The sequence below is a fragment of the Pangasianodon hypophthalmus genome, chromosome 13 (genome assembly GCF_027358585.1).
Source record: "Pangasianodon hypophthalmus isolate fPanHyp1 chromosome 13, fPanHyp1.pri, whole genome shotgun sequence".
Classification (NCBI taxonomy): domain Eukaryota; kingdom Metazoa; phylum Chordata; class Actinopteri; order Siluriformes; family Pangasiidae; genus Pangasianodon; species Pangasianodon hypophthalmus.
The window spans coordinates 24,877,534-24,897,662 of NC_069722.1; the positions used below are offsets into that span (position 1 = coordinate 24,877,534).

General features: G+C 43.4%; 1 protein-coding gene across 1 annotated transcript in view; it reads left to right on the plus strand.

The window, feature by feature from the left end:
* Positions 1-19,410, plus strand: part of xylt1 (xylosyltransferase I) — a 66,997-nt gene extending 47,587 nt beyond the window's left edge. Inside the window, exons 5-11 of the mRNA XM_026909867.3 lie at positions 6,218-6,298; positions 6,708-6,924; positions 7,290-7,466; positions 10,748-11,013; positions 12,054-12,249; positions 14,260-14,593; positions 17,150-19,410. Of these exons, the coding sequence (XP_026765668.2) occupies positions 6,218-6,298; positions 6,708-6,924; positions 7,290-7,466; positions 10,748-11,013; positions 12,054-12,249; positions 14,260-14,593; positions 17,150-17,472 (1,594 nt within the window). The 3' untranslated portion in view covers positions 17,473-19,410. The remainder of the gene's footprint in view (positions 1-6,217; positions 6,299-6,707; positions 6,925-7,289; positions 7,467-10,747; positions 11,014-12,053; positions 12,250-14,259; positions 14,594-17,149) is intronic.
* The last annotated feature ends 719 nt before the right edge of the window (positions 19,411-20,129 follow it).

The following is a 20,129-nucleotide window of genomic DNA, read 5'->3' on the forward strand; positions in this document are numbered from 1 at the left end:
TTCTTACCTGCTCTTATCGATTAGCAAAAATCTAAACCAGTCGAGTTTGCACCTGAGTGGCGTGCGCGTTAGCCACGGGGCATCACGGCAGATTAGTTCCAAGCAATGTCTCCACTAAGTTTTGGAGGGATTATGGGTAATTGAGTGAAGCCACGAGCGGCGGTGTTTGATCTCGTGTCAGCAGGTACGATGCTTCATAGAGCCGGTGAAGGATTACACGGGAGAACGGTGTAGCCTGCAGCATCAGCGTGACAAACAAAGTACTGGAGAATGGAACGGGATATGAAAATGGAGGCAGGAAACCGTATGTGATGAATAAAAAATAAAAATAAACATGAGAGAAATGGACAGGAATAAATAAGGAAGTTGTTATGACGTGGTTGGTTTTACATTTCAGTTTCCACTCGAGTGGTTATTTATTCTCTTAGAAAATATTTAGCATGTTTTTTCACCTGAACTACATAAGGAAAGTAATGAAAGGCAGTCCCACTCTGTGACCACGCTTAATTTCCCCGAAAGAAGGCACCACAAATCCACCGAGGCTTGGGTAACAGACTGGATTTGAGAGTGTGTGGAAATGTTTGATTTATAATTTACGTGGGGTGAGCTGCAGGATAGCTCGGTCTTTCTGCCCGGTTAAAATCGATCCTCCGGCCCTGTCATTTTTCTCGGCCTTCAGAAATTGGGAGGGAATCGATAGAGCCGAGCCATAAATTTCCATCCTGTTCCGTTAGCGCCGCTCTCCGAGGTTAATCCAGGTGCTCTATCCATCAGAAAGAGAGAGAGAGAGAGAGAAAGAGAGAGAGAGAGAGAGAGAGAGGGATGGGGGTGGATGGCTTCAAGCTAAAGCTCCTTAAACGGGAACATCAAAGAGACGAGAGCCTTTCTTTTTATCCAGCCTGCTGATCGGGATCCAGGCGCTATTTGGAAATAGCCTGGCAGGGGGGCAGTTGATAGCTCTTACTCCACATGACATTAAGACACTCTCCTTTAAAAAGGCCTTTTATTAAAGGAGTAGTTCAGCTTAAAAAAAGGAAATTCACACAATGCCTCACTGCCACCACTACCCCCTTTACCCTTTAAAAGTAGTTGATCTGCCAAGACAATTTTTTTCTTTTTGCCCTGACGCTAAAAGGGTAAGAAAAGCTTATAGCCACCAGTTTAGTATCCTGCCTTAAATCCTCACACGCTCACCTGCACTAAAACTGTATATAAAAACATACAAACCAAATGAGAACTGTGTTATCAATCTGAATCACATACAACTCCACCTTCAAAATTTAAGCCACGCCTACTACCTGAGTCGGAAGACAGTGATTGGCTCTGCAATGTCGTTTCGTCAATAACGATAACAGAAAGATGAGTGAAGAGACTCCACATTTAGTCACCGTGCTAAACTGGTAGCTGTACGATCCCAGAGCATGGACATGTCCCGGCTGCTCATGCTCCTTTAAGGTGACAGAACACCAGCAAGTGTGTGTGTGTGTGTGGTGTTTGTCATGTTTGTACAGGAAGCAGGCAGTAATGAATAGCACGATAAAAGGAACTGAGGGTCGGATTGAACTCTTTTATCCTCCTTAAGCGAGGCCTGTCTTGTCATTACGGCAGAGCGTCTCTTTGTTCTTCTCCTTCTTCCTCTGCGTAACTCTCTCGAGCTACGATTCCATCCGCACGCTGAGTGACAGTCGGCAAAATAAAGTACGAATCATCACGTTCTTGATAAGAGCGCTGTTAAAATATCGTTTATTACGTTTCCAGCACCAGCTTCTCTTTAGTGATACGTCAGAAAAAGGGAGAGAGAAAGTGAGAGAGGTGGAAGAAAAGAACGGAGGAAGTGTGAAGTCAGGTGTCGTTTAAGTCTTTATGGAAAATAGTATGTCATCAAATTATAGATTCCATCGCTCATAACTGTGTCAGATACACTGTGTTGTTATTGACTGAGAGCGCTCGGATCGATACGTGTAACACACACAGGACTGAACCATTTCACTCAGTAGCGGGGGGGTGGGGGGATTGGGTGGGTGGTTAAATCTCTACGGAGTTAAATCGGTGATCTCTTTCTAATTAGGTTAAAGTTAACAAATTTGCTCTGATTTTTTTTCCTACGAAAATGCACGTAAACAGAGAAAGGCACAAAAACATTTACAAGAAATCCAGAATGTATGAATATGCAAATTATAAATGCCACGCCCCTTCCACCGGTGATCATTTTTACACTTTGATCGTCTGTGCACTGAAATTAATTTCCCCAGAACAATTTATTTACGAAAACATTTAACATATTTAGGGTTTACGTCAAATTTCAAGTGAAAGTGTTTCTGCTTAAATGGTGTCTTTGAATCTGATCAACTTCGTAAGCGAAAGCTAATCTAGCGAGCAAAAGCTAGCTTAGCGAGTGTAGCTAACTCTGTAATTGGGTGGTTAATACGTGGTGGTTCAATTCTGACTGTCACTGCATCTGTTGTTGTGTTTAGTTGCTTGAGTGATGTCACAGGCGGAGTCTCAGAGAGCTGTCAATCAAATGTGCTCATTAGAATATTAGGCCACGCCCAATAGGACAGTCTCAGATGGATCTGATCAGGAAATTCAGCCTGTGTTAGGGGCGTGGTAATGTGGGAATGTGGTGCTGTTTCAGTAAAATAAATAAAAGTTGTCAGTTCTTGTTCGCTAGACTTTCCGACTCAACTGTATCTCCTCAGCAGCGACCTGCTGTCCCTGAGTGACCTCTGACCTCATGACGGCCCACTCACTTCCCCCCTGTGCTTTTCCTCCCGATGTCCTTCCGCATGCCTGCGTCTGAAAGAGGCTCCTAAAAGCCCCGCGGCATTGTGGGAAGGCTTTGTCCTGGAGCGCCACTCGTTTTGGCCTTTTTATCCTCGCAGAATCGTTCCTTTTCTTCGGCTCTGCTGGAAGTCCGTGCAGCTGTTTTGGTGGCCTTTTCAGACGGAGGAAGAGGACAAGTGCAGAGTCTGTTGTTCTTCTCGTCCCCTGGGGTTAGACAGGCTCGACGACGCCCTCTACTGGACTGTCTCACCTGCGCAGTCTACTTCCTCCGTCTGTTTCTTACACGTTACTCATCTTTTTTTTTTTTTTTTTTTTGTCTTTCTTTATCTCTCTCTCTTTTGTTAATGCTTTCTATCTCACGTTTTTCTAGCCGTTTTACTTTCTTCCTCCCTCTCACTCATGCTTTATGGCTGACTCTGATCCCACTGCGCATCAGATTTATGATCTTAAAGGTGACGTTTGTGATGTTTAAGTGTTTTGTGTCACTGTTGATGGTGACATTAGAGGGCGCCAACAATTACATCCCACTTTAACCACAGTAACTTTAACATTAAAGGAGCACTCGAGTGTTTTTCAACTTAAACTCGAACTTCGACTCTTTTCCATGAGCTGAGAAAAGCCTTTCAAACCTCTTTACACCAAAATCATTCATAATCGAAGTCTTAAGGGGCAGCCGTTGAATTCTGTCAATAAGTGTTAAAACATACGATTATCAAATTCAAATTCGAAACTACAAAACAATAAAGATGTGAGGATGAGACGGACGTGAGAGAAATGCTTTTACTGAACTTTCCAACACTGGAGCGATACAAAAATGTAGTTCTGCTTACTCTGGTTACTTTCCTGAAGGATTTGTCGTATCCTTACGCCATCATAGCCACACAACAAAATGAAAAAGTAGTTCCATCTCTAAAAGGACTTATAGATTTACAGCTCTGTTTACTAACAAGGCTCAACGTCTGCCCTTAGACTTGCAGTATATGTGATTTTTTACGGAAATCTAGCGAGATTTTCTGTTCTTTTCTCAGTGCAGGGAAACGTATCGAAAGACTTATCCACGCTAATCACGTACACACACTACATATACAGCGAACAGTTTGAAATACACTGGAATACTCCTTTAACCTCAGTAAATGAAACCCTGTCCTCAACCTCGGCACTCTTTTAGACCTTTTGGTTCTTGAGAAGCACTCTTGTTCCACAGAAAGAGAGAAATACACACAACACGCCTCCACACAACTGCTGTGTTCTCATTGCTGATGCTGATCAGGTTTTTCTCATCCACCACAAGGCCAGACATTAGCATGTCGTGTGTGTGTGTGTGTGTGTGTGTGCTGGACTGATGCAGCAGGACACTGCCACTCAGAAGTATTTTGGTGTCTGTGTGGGTGTGTAAAAGCAGGCAGATACACAGAGACTCGGACGCTTTGTGTATTTTGTGTGTGTGTGTGTGTGTGTCTGTGTGTGTGTGTGTGTGTGTGTGATGGCTCTGACAGCCTGGTTAAGGCTATAATTTGGTTCTTATGCCAATCTGCAGTGGCTTTGCGACTCGTAGTGTTTGGGAGTTCGGCAGACAGAGAGGGTGTGTGTGTTTGTCTTTGTTTATGTGTGTGTGGCAGAAAGCGTGGGCGTGTGATTGATTCACAGCCACAGGTACGGAGGCGAAGGGTCGACGCTGCCAATTTTAAATACGTCTTAAAGGGATAATCTCTATCGAGATGCAGCTTCGGCTGATCAACTGGATATCCAACTAACCCTAGAGGTCAAACAATATGAACTCTGCTACGCTGGTGACAAGAAAGCATTTCTGCATGGACTTTAAAAAATTAGCTACATTTTTTGATGGCTTTTATTTTGGAGTCAATATTTATTCCTTTTGTTACATCATTTGTTTTTGGACACTTAAAGCATCTAATAAGGTTTTTTTTTTTTCCTCTGTCTCATGACTTTTACAACATAGAACATCATGCCCAAGCCCCCATAAGCCAGTAATGGTATGACCCAGGACTCGCACTTCCTCAACAATGTTCCAGATGAACAGATGCTGATGGTAACACCAATTCTGGATTCTGATTGGCCAGAAGGTGTTTTCTATAACAGCAGCTCTGACATTAGTGCGGCTGCATATCACAGGTTTATATCAGTGCGCTTGTTCATTAGTAATACATTATCGTTTCTATGGTAACAGCTCATTCACAGGGACGTGTACTGCGTAATGATTAAAAAATCGTTGATATGGTGAAGTTTTCTGTAAGGAGACTGCAAGTGTATGTAACAAGCAGTAACTTCAGGTTTTCCGACATCTTCAGGACAGAGGGGTTTGTGCTTCTCGGTTTCTCGGTAACATGACAAGCTGCATTTTGGCTTATTAGTGTGAAAAACGAGAGGCTGGTGAGGGATTGACTGTTTATAGCTGTTATAATGGAAGTGAGAACAGGAACTAACCTGTTGCAAGGACGTTCCAGAGCTTTAAATGCAAATGTAAACAGATAGAAACTATGACGTTGTTCTTTAATAAATAAATAAATTTTAAAAAATGCTTCTTTGTCACGTGCTGCTTCAGAGTCGTAACACACACACCCTCCACTTAGTATTTTACTATAACAGCACACACACACACACACACACACACTGTATCATTCAATACTTAATGACTCTGTCAGTTATTGTGTACATTTGCAGTGGATAGAGATAAGATTGAAAAATTCTGGAGGTATTCCTTTAAAATAAAAAAATCTATCGAGCTCACACACGAACAATAGTGCCAGTTGTTCAGTGCAGCACCATATGTTGGCTTATCATGCTGTTCATAATTCAATTAAAGGATTCAGAGAACACATAGGCGTACTCACTTATCTGTTTTTTTCCATACTGCTGTCACGAAGATGTTCCGCGAAAGTGTGCTATTCTTGACTAACACAATAATGACAATTAGCCTTATCCAATACAAATTAAAGGAAAGTGCCAGTAATGAAATCTAATTGTTAGGTGTTTCCTGCTCTCGTGTCCCTGGGGTAGCGTTCGCCTGTTCGCAGGTTTGTGTGCGCGCGTGTGTGTGTGTGTGTGTATCACTTAATGAGAGTGCAGTGGCTGTCACACTGTAGTTGAAGCAGGCCGCTCGTATCTGGTTCACTGCGGCGCCGAGTGCGAGTTAGAGATTTCCCAGAATCCCCTGTGCCCTGCACTCATTTACACTGCCTCTCATTAGCCTGATTGATCTCCTCTCTCTCTCTCTCTCTCTCTCTCTCTCTCTCTCTCTCTCTCTCTAGATTCAATAAATGCTTTATTGACATGGATTTTACAAATGACATTAGCGCCCAGGCAAACAACTGTCATTTGATTAAAAGGACAAACTTTTTTACATTTAAACAAACACAGAGGAAGAGAATCCTCTCATTCCCCTCTCGCTTTCTCTCTCTTTCCCTCCTCACAGGACTAATGATCAGCTGGTGGCTTTCCTTTCCAAGTACCGCAACATGAACTTCATCAAGTCTCATGGGAGAGATAACGCTCGGTGAGTAGCGACAGCATAACACGTATCATATCGTATCGTATCGTATCGTATGTGCTGGAAAAGAAAGGGTGGTATCACGCAGTCCTGTTATTCTGGGCCATATAAAAAGGTATAGGGAAAAAAATATTATCTAAGCGTGTTTTTTTTGCACCTATGTGTTAGCACTTATTTCTAGAAAGAAGCAAAGCCTCCTGCTCATCAGTTTTCGATCATGAGTTCTCTTCTTCCACACAGATATGAGCAAAACTTTATTAAAATGCAGCAAAGTGTATGAGCTCAGTCCTGGACGTTTATATGAGCATGTCGAATACTCAGCTGTTCCATCTGATATCAGCGTTATAAGAATAGTCGCAATATAATCCAGGGGAAGAGAAAAGGTTTGACATGTGGTACTTATTGCCCTCTGCAGATTCATCAGAAAACAGGGCCTGGACCGGCTCTTCTTCGAGTGTGACACACACATGTGGCGTCTGGGGGACAGGAAGATTCCGGAAGGCATCGCGGTGGACGGAGGCTCTGATTGGTTCCTGCTGAACCGCGCCTTCGTGGAGTACATCATCAACTCCGATGACGACCTGGTGACCAGCATGAAGCGCTTCTACGCTTACACTCTCTTGCCAGCCGAGGTGTGTTAACTTAACACATTACTGGACGCTTTAAAAATTCGATCAGCAACTTAAACAAAGCTGAGCAGAACATTTAGAAGCCCTGCGCTCCTATTTTCTACCTCAGGAGCTGTGTGTTAAGTGTGTAAAGTGGATGGTTTTAATTACAGCAGGGTTAGAAAAGAAAAGAGGTGTGATTCTTTATCCTGTCTGGCGATAGTAATTCACCCCTCAGGTATTGGATTCTGGCCCGAGAAAAGCAGACTCCTTTTTTTTCCACTGATGTAGACATTTAAAAAGCAGACCTCCTGGTACGCCTGCCCTGTATACCATTCGTCTTCATTTTATCAGATGTCATTAGTTTTATCTCCTTCTCCTCTCTGCAGTCGTTTTTCCACACGGTGCTGGAGAACAGTCCTCACTGCGAGAGCATGGTGGACAACAACCTGCGTATCACCAACTGGAACCGGAAACTGGGCTGCAAGTGCCAGTATAAGCACATCGTGGACTGGTGTGGCTGCTCGCCCAATGACTTCAAACCCTCTGACCTGCCCCGCTTTCAGGTAAACCACTTTTTCAGACCCAAACCCATTTACCTTGAGAGTTCGCTATGTTTGGTCGAGTGGGAAATCTGTTTTTGAACCTTGGTGCAGACCAGAAAACCAATCTCTGGTTCATCTGCACACAGAGGTCAGCGGTTCACTTCAAATAAACCTGGGTGTGGCCGTACCGTGTAGGATACTGAACAACTCCCACCCCAGGGGGTTCTTCTGCAGTACTTTCTGAGAGCTTGGTACAATCCGCAGAAATTCTTTGCTGGAAGTGCATCCGTTTCTCGGTTTCTCAGTTAACGACCCCACAGGAATTCTTCTAAAGACAAACATGCAATGATAATGCTCCGCTAAATGAGCCTAGAACCCACCTTGAGTGGAGACTTGACTATTTTGAGTCCAGTCCAGTCACATTTATCCAAAACAGGTGAGGCAGAATCCAATCCAGGCCGTGAGCTGAGCTGTAGAGGGTTAAAGTTCTTCCTTGCTCTCTGGCAGCTCTGGGACTTGAACTCACCACCTTCTGGTTACTAGAGCAGAAGCTTTGTCTGATAACTGTCCAGTGGAGAGGTGGAAAACCTCTAACACATACCTCATTATTCTTTAACCAGGCCAAGAGCAGTGCCAAAGCGAGCAAACCGAAGGGAGCAGTTCATTAGCTACACTCACTTGACCCCTTTGTAGTGTTAATGCCACGAATTCACACCTGAAATGAACACAGTAACATTCTGCAGCAGGCCCTTTTACAGCCGTGTAATTTGCCCCGAACAAACAGCTAATAGCGCGGGACGGGTTCGCCAGCCAGGGCCGATCTCCGCTCCGATTAGAAATCCAATGAGACTTAACGAGAAGGGAAGCCATGCTAACTTGTGTGAGGATCTGTAATTAACTGTGGCCAGAACGAGATCAATGGCGAAGGCGGCTTCCCGTCAAACGGACGCTGATAGCAGCGTACGGTGGGAACGTGATCATGGACTCAGACTACGGGAGAGTCAGAGTGTCTTTGCTCCTGTCATAAAATCTCCCATCACTCAGGGGAATGAGTGGGAGTGTGGGATCGAGTATGGATTCAATAGGAGGAGGAGGTGAGCTCCATTTTCTCCAAAGAGTTGGCCAAAGCTGCTGCTTTTGTTTCCATCGTCTTTGTCTGCAAGTGAGCAGTCTGCACTTTTTCTCTTTTTTACATTCCTTTTCCTCTTTTTCTGACTTTTTCTCCTCTCTCCATTGCTTACTTTTTCTATATTTCTCTTACCCCCCTACCTCGCTCTCTCATTCTTTCTTTCTTTCTTTCCTTCTATCTGCTCTTTTCTTTTCCCCCTTCTGTCTTTTGTTTTAGCATTTTTCTGTCTTACTCTTTATGTCTACCTCTTTATTTTTTTTCTTCCCTTGTTTCTGTGTTGTTCTTTCATTTGTTATCATTTTTCTTATTTTCAGCCCTTCTTTTGTTAATTTTCTTTTTTACTCACTTTCGACGTCACTTTATTGTTCTATATTATTGTTCTTCCTCATTCATTTTCTTTAACCCTTTAAACCATTTGTATCTATAGCCATTTCTCCTTCTTTCACCTTCGTTCTTTTTATTTCTATTTTCCTCTTTATTAGAAAAATAATGAAAAACTCTATGAGAAATTCTTATTTTTGTCATTTTCTTTTGTTTTCTTTTTTACTTACTTTCTGTATCTTTCTATTCTATATTTTTCTCTTTCCGCTTTCTCATTCCTTTTCTTTTCCTGTTTATTTTCTATTCCTCTATTCCTATACATCTTATTTTTCAATTTTTTCTTTCCTTTCCGTTTCTCTCACGTTTACCTTCATGACTTCTCTATTTCTTTCTGTTTTCTCTGTTCTAGCTCTTTCCTCTTTCTTTCTTTCCTTACTTGTCTTTCTTCTTTATCTAATTTATGGCATTCAATTTTTATTCTGGTCTCGTGTGCCGTTATCCCAGCGGCCCTGCTCTTCAGCGGCGTGCCCATGACATCATCGCCATGAGCTTTCTTTCGGTCTCAGGCCACAAATGTCAGAGGCGACAGATCTTAAATGAAATTTGCAAGACGCTATAGTATGCGATGATTAAAAACGTCCAAAGCGCATTAAGACCAAAGGGAAATTACATGCTGAGATATTTGGGATCTGCTTGCTGCACTGGTAATTAGTGTTTCCTTTCCTGTGTGTGTGTCAGTGTTTCGGCTGGCCCAGCAGCTGAGGATGAGTTGTTCATAAGAGGAAAAGAGGAGGGGCCCAGGCACTTCAAAATAACTACCACGTTTTAAGCACTTCTAACTGTGGTTTGAAATTCACCCCGACAGCCTTCAATTGACTATCAGTACTGAAAAGCAGCATGTGAAAGGGCCTCTGTGATCAACTGCTGTGGTTAACCATTTCAAGTCTATCCTGGGAGAAGTGGGGGAAGGGTGCGAGAGCTTTCGCAGTCCATTAAGAGCATAAGCGCAGCCGTGGCTATTGAGTAATTACCCTTCGACAATGCTTCGTCCCTCGCAGCGGCATCTGAAAGAAATAGGACAAAGAGCGGCTGACGGAAGCTTGAAATGCGTCGTGGCAGTTCAGTTTGTTCACAAGCTGTTCTCAGCCTTGAGCCTCCAAAGAGCCAGGAACCTCTGAAAGAGCTTCCTGGACATGGACGCTGTAAATCACCTCTGAGACTCCCTCTTTTTCACCCTCATCTTTTCCACACCAGCTATTTAGGGGAGGGAAACTCTAATCACAGCTGCTCTGTGAAAAACCTCAATTGTTTTTCAATTGTTGATATTTTCCCTGTCTAAAAAGGCTTCTGTGGAAGAAAATAAATAATGAATAATAAAAAAACAACTAGAGACCCACTGTTCAACTACTGCTGTCTATATACACCTATATTTTTATGGCTAGTTTTTGTGGATTTTGTGGATTTTTCTACTCCACTGGAAGTTGCAGGCCAAATTTTAATTTAATTTATTCGGTTCTCTCCAAGGAAGGATTTTATGTTCTGTTCCATGTTAGCAGGCTGATTTTTCTGAATAGCTGAAGTTGATGTGTGCTGACTGACGTGCAAAGACAGCTCTTCACTTTGATTTTTATTTTTACCATCAATCACATCTCCTGAGAATGGAGCTCTATCTTTGCCTCTTCTTCTTTCCTGTGCATCCCGCTGGATTGCATGCTCCTTCCAATTTCTGCTTGCCATCTGATCTTTCCTGTCTGTTTCTCTCTATTCCTATCCTCTCTGTTCTTTCCAAAAATCAGTGTACTGTCTCTCATCATTCTTCTCTGCCTCCTCTCTCTTTTTTTGTCTCTTTTAGCAAACGGCACGGCCCACGTTCTTTGCGCGCAAGTTTGAGGCCAGCGTGAATCAGGAGATCGTGAATCAGCTGGATGCCTTCCTGTTTGGAAGCTATCCTCAAGGCACGCCAGGACTCAAAGCCTACTGGGAGAACATTTATGATGAACCTGATGGTGTCCACAGCCTGAGTGATGCCCTGCTCACCCACTACCATGCGTTCGCCCGCCTCGGCCTGGCACGAGCCGCCAACTCCCTGCAAGGAGACGCCAGCGACAACCGTTGTAGGTCAGTACATTAATTTTCAGTAACCAATTTTTCCTCAATCTATCATTCAGGAACACAGGAACTTTTCTGAATTTATTTTTTTAACCCTTTTGAGGCAGGACTAAAAAGAGGTGAAGGAGGAAGTCTTAAAGTTGGATCCAAATGACTCCATCCTTGTGAAAACCAAGCATCGTTGCAACAGAACGAGAAAGTCATAATGAAAGTCATATGTAACTGAAGTGAAGTGAAAGCCTACGTGGCATGTTAGCCCAGTAATCACTCAGGTGAATACCACGGAAACCACAAGACTGTTCTGGAGACGTTAAAACAAAGGCAGTGCGTGTTCTGTTTGTGAAAGAAGCCCTTGGTCCATTCAGCCTCAAACAGGTCTGTGTCAGTATTTAGGAGTAGTTCCCACCTCCCAACACAAGGAGGGGGTGAAGGAGACTCAGGAGGGGTTGTAGGGCACAACGAGCTGCTTGTTGCCAGTTTGGGGTGTGTGAGGGGCAGAAGGAGTGCTCTGTTTTTGGCATACCGCTGTGACATCAGCCATAAGAGGATTGGAGGTTGGGTGTGTGAATAGGGCCTCTGTTAATGTTTACGGCCGCTGTAAATGTTTGCTGTTCGGCTTGGCCAGGGGAGCAGGAGGTCCTCCAGCATCGGCTGGAATACTGATGAGTCTAGGGTGGAGTTCTCGCCAGGAGAAGTTTTCTGTTGCTCCTCCACCCATCTGTTGGTCCTTCACTGTATTCTGAAAAATATCTGCTTTTGTTTTGAATCTTCTGTCATTTATTGGATGTAATATTGTCTGTTGATCAGTCGTTTTCTTGGGCTGCACAGTACATCATTTTCATTTGTTCCTTTGAAATACTGATATTGCAGCCAATCGCTAAATGTTTTACGGTGTGCTGTGGTCATCCTGATCAACATCACCTCCTCCAGACATGATTTCAGTATCAATATTGCATGAAACAGACATGTCCCTTAACTTATTTAAGCAGGAGTACGGAAACTAACCTGGAGAAGTTGCACCATTTGACACGAAGCTGTTTTCTCCCCAGGTACTATGCTATGGGGCATCCTGTGGCTGTCCATATCTACTTCCTATTTGATGAGTTCCAGGGTTACCTGGTGAAGCATCACGCCACCAATCTGGCTACCAGCAAGCTGGAAACTCTGGAGACCTGGGTGATGCCTAAGAAGTTCTTCAAATTCACCAACCCACCAAGCAACTTCAACAGACTGCAGTTTGCCGAGGTAAGACAGCTCGGAGTTCTCGAGGCTCCAGTGTGAGTCGAGAGAAATCGCCGTTGTTCACATACACATGCTTGTGTTAAAGGGTGGTGGAAGCACGAGCACATTCGTGCAGATCGGCAAAGGGAAGGTTTATTTTACTGCTTCTACCAGAACAACATACGGATATTCTGCCGAGTAAATAAGAGAGAATAAAATTTAGATTAGAATCAGGCAGATTGACTTTTCAGTGATTCATATCCTCGGCAATGAATTGGCTGCTGTTGTGCTTATGCTTTTTTTTTTTCACAATGGAGATAGCACCCTCAGCAGAACCACACGTAAGTTGGACAATGAAAAATTGGCTGTAGTAAACAAAGTGGTTCGGTTGATTAAAACAAATAAAAAAGAGAGATTTCAGAACAATGCTTGGTTTGTTCTTGCCCATCGCAGTAAAAATGTTCTGGCAGTATATATGTGCAAAGGCTCACACACTGTGTGCACTGAAAGGAAATTGACCTCTGAATATTATTGGTAATCTTACTCTGCTGTGCATTCCGCCTGACATACTCCGTTAAGCAAGCAATAATTCAGACGTCCTTCATTGATTTAGCTGTCAGCCTGCGCCGTACCTATCATCTTGCCCTTTGGCATAATCAGTGATTTGTCTGCCAGGAGTGTGTGTGTGGGGGTAAAATAATGACTGCATGCTTTGCTGCACCAGGTTTATCTGCTGTAAGACGAGGGGGTGGGTGGGTCACATGCAGAGACAAAGGAAGTACATATCTAGCCACCTGTTGTCTCCTAACAGCTCTTCTCGGTCTCTGTGGGACAACAAGGTGTCACTATCTATAAGCGCTGGAGTGCCTAGCATGTTTTGTTGAAAGAGAACTGAGGCCAGTGATTGGTGCTGTAAGCCACTTAAAATTTCATCTGATGCCCAGGTCTTTCCCAGAACAAGCTTTCAAATTGGTCTGCATTGTTTTCTGGAGGCACTGGCTTGGTTTGGGGAAAAGAGAGGAAGTCTTGTGCTGGAGAATACTGATATCACACAAGCGAGTCTACTAACCATTTTACTGACAAATCCCAGATGCTCAGAAGAGGAAGCATTGTGTAGGAAATGTTAGAATTACAGAAGCAGCCTTAGGATACTGGCACTAGATAACTCCTAGCCTCCTACCCACCTTCTCCACTGCCATAAATACGCTCAGTGGGAGTCCACTGTGGGCATGGCAAGACAAGTCCATGGACAGGTTTGACAGTCGTTTGATGCCGTTATGTTCAGCTAGGCAGGTACCAGCAGACAAATTTGTGCCCGTGTCTTTTAGTCTTGTGTTCCTCTGGATTTTCAGTTACAACAGAACAGAAAGAGTTAGTCGCGGTGGTGTTGTATGTCTGGAGGGTGCGTTGAGTCTGTCTAGAGTGGTCCATGTTGGTACATTGCTGTTATAAATGTTTTTCCATAGTACAAAAGCATAATTCAAACAGTGCTACACTGCAAAAAAAGAATAACTTGGCATGTAAAAAGTTTTGAAATATAGGCAAAAATGTATGTAATGTCTCATACATGCCTCTTTTTAGGTTTTATTCATTATTAACATTAACATTGTTTGCTTGAATGATCCCTTAAAAGATCTCAATCCTGGGGTGAACTGTGCTAGTTTAGCTTTTAGCGATTTCTTAATCCTGGTCTTGGAACCTCAGCATACACAGTTCAATGCAGTTCAGATTTGCTAAGTAGCTAAAAACGAGGTAGAGGTATGAATTCCAAAGGGAAACCTTAACTTAATTTCCCAATACTCTCTGTAAGATTTTGGTCTAAAGAACATAAACCTAAGCATTATAGCAGTTATTATTGCTGTTAATTTAATATGAGCTAATTTAATATAAGGTCTGTTCAGTTTGAATATGTTGGGTAAGTAATTTTGAAAGCTATGCATAGCTGAATGAATCACATTTAAAAATAATACTGTTACATAAATCAGTCTTAGTTTTAAACTAAAGAGCATTCACATCATTCCTTTTTTCCATCAGATTGGGACAGACTGGGATGCTAAGGAGAGAATCTTCCGCAATTTTGGTAATCTCATGGGGCCTATGGACGAGCCGGTGGGGATGCAGAAGTGGGCCAAAGGGTCCAATGTGACAGTGACGGTGGTGTGGATTGACCCCACTAACGTGATCGCAGCCACCTACGACGTCTTGATCGACTCCACTGCCGAGTTCACACACTACAGGCCTCCGCTGAACACACCACTGCGGCCCGGCATGTGGACTGTCCGAGTGCTGCACCACTGGAACCCCGTGGCCGAGACACGCTTCCTCGTCACACCGCTTACACACCATAAACACCTGCCCATCCGCCAAGGTGAGATGTCACTCCTGTTGATCAAGGGTGTGACTTGGAAGTTGGACCCTCTTTTAAGTAGCTTTAGATGTAACATACAGCCACAAGAGCATTTACTGAGGTCAGGCACTGAAGTTAGACACTTAGCTCTGACTTGCAAACCACTTTTTAGTTCATCCCAAAGGTGCTTATTGGGGAAGCAGTCAGGGGTCTGTGCAAGTTCTTCCACTCTGCTCTCAAAAAAATGTTTTTTAATGGACTTGCATCATCCACAGGGGCATTGTCTGGGAAAGCAGATTCCTCAAACTTTTGACACAAAGTAGAGCACAGACTTGTTGAAAATATCTGTAGTTTTGACATCATTGGGCCTAGGGGCCCCGGACCATGGAAAGCATCTGTGTTTGCTATTTCTCCTTCTTGCTTATTAAGTCAGGTAGCATTCTCCAGGTATTCCGAGTGCAGACTCAGCTGTGAGACTGCCAGGCAGTTAGGAAAACACATTTACACTGCTTTAGAGTGCAATGCCAGTGGCGCTTGGCACAGTACCTGGTGATCTAAAGGCTTCTGTGCGGCTTCTTGGCTATAGAAACCCACGCTGTTCAGCTCCTGGTGAACTTACTGTGCTGAGTTTGCATCCAGAGGTGGTTTTGGGTGTGCCTTAAATAGCTAAATCCACTAATTATAAGGGATGGATACTTTTAGATGCATATCGTTCCACCACTCCTTTTGGATGTATAGTGTACCAGTCAGTGCTATCAACAGGAGCTGTAAATGTTGTCTTCTCTCTTTTATCCCTTTTCGTTTATGCTCCAAAGGCAAATACGTTCAAATGTTCCATTCAGACATTGTTAGTCTTAGTGCAGTGACATTTGTTAAGAGACCCCCCCGAACCCACTCACCCCTTCTTCCTTTTCATGCATTACCAGCCTGGATAGTAGAAACTCATGCTGTGAGGTCACCCTCACTTTGGCTCTCAGAGGCTTGTGCATTGGGATCGTTCTGCTCCATCAGCTAAATATAGACTTGCATATGAGTAGTACACAAAACTCAGGTCACCTTACATGGGAAGAAACTCACACTGGTATAAACTCATGTTAGAATATAGGCTTCATTTCATCTTAGTCTTAAATGACGAATTTGTCCACAGAACCCCTAATGAAAGTTAAGCTCTGATTTGTGAGTAGCAGTTTGAGATGGGGGAAGCATGGCTGGTTACTCAGGATGAATCACCATTGTGGCGTATGATTAATGCGGAAGGCAGAGACTAAGTCCTCCTGCTGATCATGCCTCTGCACCCAGAGCTAATAAAAGTTTATAGAGTGCCTTTATGTGGTCCAAGCCAGTCCGTACCTCAGTGAAAGCTGGACATCCATTAATGAAAAGTTATGGATCTTAGGTGAGAGCTTTGAGGGAAATCAGGTTGGCCTTGTGCAAAGGAACAAGCCGAACAGAACTTGGCCCTTGACTGTGGTTTTCCATTGTGTGATGATCACATAGATGCACATCCTATAGGGTAGGCCTAAGTAAGGATATATAAGGCCACTTCCAAATGATTACGCAGATTCTTCAAAGCTTATTCAAAGCCAATGAGCTGTGTAAGCATGATGATTTTCATTCACAGATATTCTTTGGGTGAACTGTAACTTGAATGCCTCTTCAAGCAACATTGTGCAACGTTGTCCCGATCTAAAAACAGTATAAAGCCAGTCAAATGTGGGCGAGATGTGGGTAAGCTAGGCTTACAGGCTGGAATTGGGTAGTTTAAGGAGACATCTGAAAGACTGTGAGGCAAGGAGGAGGCAGTCAGAGAAGGCAGATAGATGCTTAAGCCAGGAAGGTGGTAATTTGAAAGGGCAGCTTAAAGCTTAGAGACATCATGAAGCTTAGGAGCACAAATGACGCAGTGGCAACACAGGATTTAATAGACAAGGAAGAAATTGATCTGAAGAATGCAGACGGATGGAAAGTGTGAGAATACCCAGGGAGCTGTCCAAATCTAGTAGCCAGCTACATCAGAAAAGATTTATTATGCTTTAGTAAATAATCATCTGTACTTTTATCTTTTATTCCAGGTATGTTAACTGGCTGGTTAGGGTAATCTTTGCCATGTCGCCTGTAGACCTAGCTAATGCATTTTGTAGATACTTCCCATTACCATCATCTTCCCATGTTGTTTTTTTAAGCACATAAAACCCTCATAACCCATTTTGATTGGTTGATGACTCTTGGCAGTGTTATAACTATGAAAATCCAAAAGAAAAAAAATGGATTTTGAGAATCCAAAAACCATTCACCAAAGTGTTCTAGCATTAAATAGATTTCCTCTGGACTTTTGGCAGTAAAATAATGGCTTTTTGTTTACTGGACCATGTTCCCTCATAAAACGTACTTGGCCAGTGACAGTGCAGTGGCAGACCTGTTGTGGTATTAACTGAAGGCTCAGACAATCTTTTGCCAAAATTTTAGGTAGAATAGCCAGACAGTGAAGACATTTGAGAAATAGATTACAATGTAAAAACAATTATCAGGCAGTCACGACCTTCGTTAAATAATCATTTTGTTTCTTTTCTTGTGCAGACGACGCCTTGAAAGTGCACAACGGCCCAGCCAAGAACAGCTACATGGAGCAGAGCTTCCACGGGCTGAACCCCATCCTGAACATCCCGGTGCATTTGGGCCAGGTGGAGGAGGCGGAGCATAATGCCGGGCTGACGGGTATGAGGTTGGAGCGCTGGGTGGACAGCCTGGTTGGCGAGGTGTGGGCAGCTGCGGACGTTTGCTCGGCGACGCCCTCTGGCTGTCCCGTCCTGCAGTCGTGCAGAGATACGGCATGGAGCTCGCTCAGCCCCGATCCCAAATCACAGCTCGGGCCTCCCAAAGCTAACGGCACCATAAGGTAGCAGGAACGCTACCGCTGCCCTGCATCTCCTGCTGCATCGCCATCGTTGTGCTGTTGAAATTTTTTGTTATTTATTTCTTTTAACATTGCTCAGACGAATCTGAGCTGTTCGGGGTGAGACAGCGTACACTGAGGAATTTTTTTTAACACAGATCTTTATGAAGTGCTGTTTTAGACTCACAGTCATATGAGTGCAATTGAGCTTTTTTCTATTTATTTAGGTTTGAGAGTTGAAACAACTGTGATCAAAATTTTTGTTAAACTTGATCAAAAAAAAAAAGAAAATTAAGATGCCTTTTGCATGGACTTTGCTGGGGACATTTGCAAGCACAGAACGGACCTCAACATAGGTACTGTGACCAAAAGGGATGCATTTAGAGTAAGGCTTTTTAATCTATGGCAACACAGGTATCCACACACACACACACACACACACACACACACATACACACATTACCCCGCAGTCTCGGTGCAGATGTATCCACAAAATGCTAAACTGCGGCATTAAAGCCTACAAGATGGGAGTCTCCAGCTACTCACAGTCAGTAAGGCACTTTGCCCCCAGCCACAGCGGCCCTTTGTGGGCAGGTCTATAGGAGTGAACGTTGAGTTAATTGCCAAGTAGAGCTGAGCTGGGCCACACTCCACATTTCCACATTTCCACGAGTGCAGGAGCCTAAAGCAGAATGTGTGTGGGAAGGTTCTTGGAACTGCCAGGCTGTCTGTCTCTCTCTATCTGTCTCTCTCTACCTGTCTATCTCTCTCTGTCTCTCTCTCTCTCTCTGTCTCTCTCTCTCTCTCCTGGCTTTTTCGAACTCTTGACTCTACAGCTTGCCGTTGCCTGCAGGCTGCCTGACTTGAAATGGAAAGTGTCAGCTGTGCTGGCACACAAAGGGAGAAAAAAATATAATAAAAAATGATTTTATTCTTTTTACTTTATTTTCCCTGAAGCAGAGGATTTACTGTGTAGGGTAAGGGTACTGAGTTGGCTATTTATTCATGTGTTTATATAAATGAAATAGCTATTTTTTTAGTCAATGACTAATGTCTATATGCTGTTTTTTTGCAGCTCAATCAATACCTTTTTGTAAAGACAAGCTGCCTTTATTTACAAAGGCCATCGCCCCGACTTGACTAGATTAAAATAAACCCGACACGGGATTAGCGTTAGCATTAACGTTGCACCCTCCCTGACTAGACCCCACAGCAGACCTAAGCAGCAGACTGATGATCTCTTTGCACAATCTCAAAAATCACAGAATCTGCTCATCTTATTTCAATACTGGCCCAATCCTGGTTGAAGCCACTTTGACGATGACGTCACAGGTTCCCATAGTTACTGCGGTCAGTAGCCGTGATGAGGCCTCCGAACCCTCCGATGTGGCACGTCAGCCGCACAGACATCAGTTTTCCAAGGATGGGGTGTTCACCTCCATAATAATCACAGGGCCGCCCCTGTTTTCTGACTGCTTGGGGTGTATTTTTAGCAGAGAAGATTGCAAGCTTGCCGGACTCCACGGTTTTCACTGGACCGAGATTTTTCCTCCATTTTTATACCGCTTTCATGGTTCCATATTAAGCGTGTAAGACTCCGTATATATGTACAAGCGGAGGCTTGGGCGTCTCCTGAAGAGCAGGTCCGGCTGTTCTCCTCTGTATGCAACCCAGATCGTTGTCCAGTCCTCTGAGGTCGTGTCCAATACAAAGTGCAACATCAGGATTTCAGTGTTGTTGTGACGGGGTTTGTTTTGTTGAATTTCCAGTGAAGCACACGTGTCATTTCGTGAGGTTTTAACGGTATCAAAGCTTTCCTGCCGACATCCCGTTCTTAAATGCTAGTGGTGTTACGACAGTATTGTAGACATTGTCACATTTCTAATTTAAGACCTTAAGACTTGACAGCAAATGAAAATTCATCCTTTGGATGTTTTTTTTTTTTTAATAAAGAGTATAATGTGTGTGGTTATACAGTATGTGTGTGTATTTAAGATTGTAAAACTGCACAACTGTTTTGGAGAAAACCTTTTGAAGAAGTCAATCTACCATCATTTACCTCTTTTTAACGACGATTACCGTTCACATCAAACCTTATTTAAAACTCACTTCTACATAGTCTTATGTACTATAGCTATTTTGATAGGAATGATAATGTAATTTTTTGTAACGGACAGATGTTTTTAAAGTATAAAAAAGTGTTCCGAGTCTCAGTTGCAATGAACGGCTCTGGAGGGGAAAAAAATGTAATGTGACAGCGTGGAAGGCTAGCGAGACAAAAAAAGGTCTGTGTGATTTATAAAGCTCTTAATGATCATTTTGCCTTTCGTAGAGTTTCACGGCAAATTGTTGTTGTCAGTGCTGGAATGTTTTGTTGGGCAACTGTTGCACAATTTATTCTGAATCCCCGGCTCTCTCCGGCAGGAGGTGGCCTGCGTGCCTTAGCTTCTCTCCCGTCTAAGGAACTCCCGACCTTCTGTGTGTCAACGTCAAGCCAAAAGAAAAAGAAATGAATTCTCTGCTGGTGTAAAATGCCTTCTGTATTGCAGCTCTGTTGTCGCTCTCTTTTTTTTTTTTTTTTTTTCCCACGACTGAATTTTATTTGAATTAAAAGAAAGAAATCATTTGTCTTCATTTCTGTGTGTCAGACAAGCTGCTTGAGTG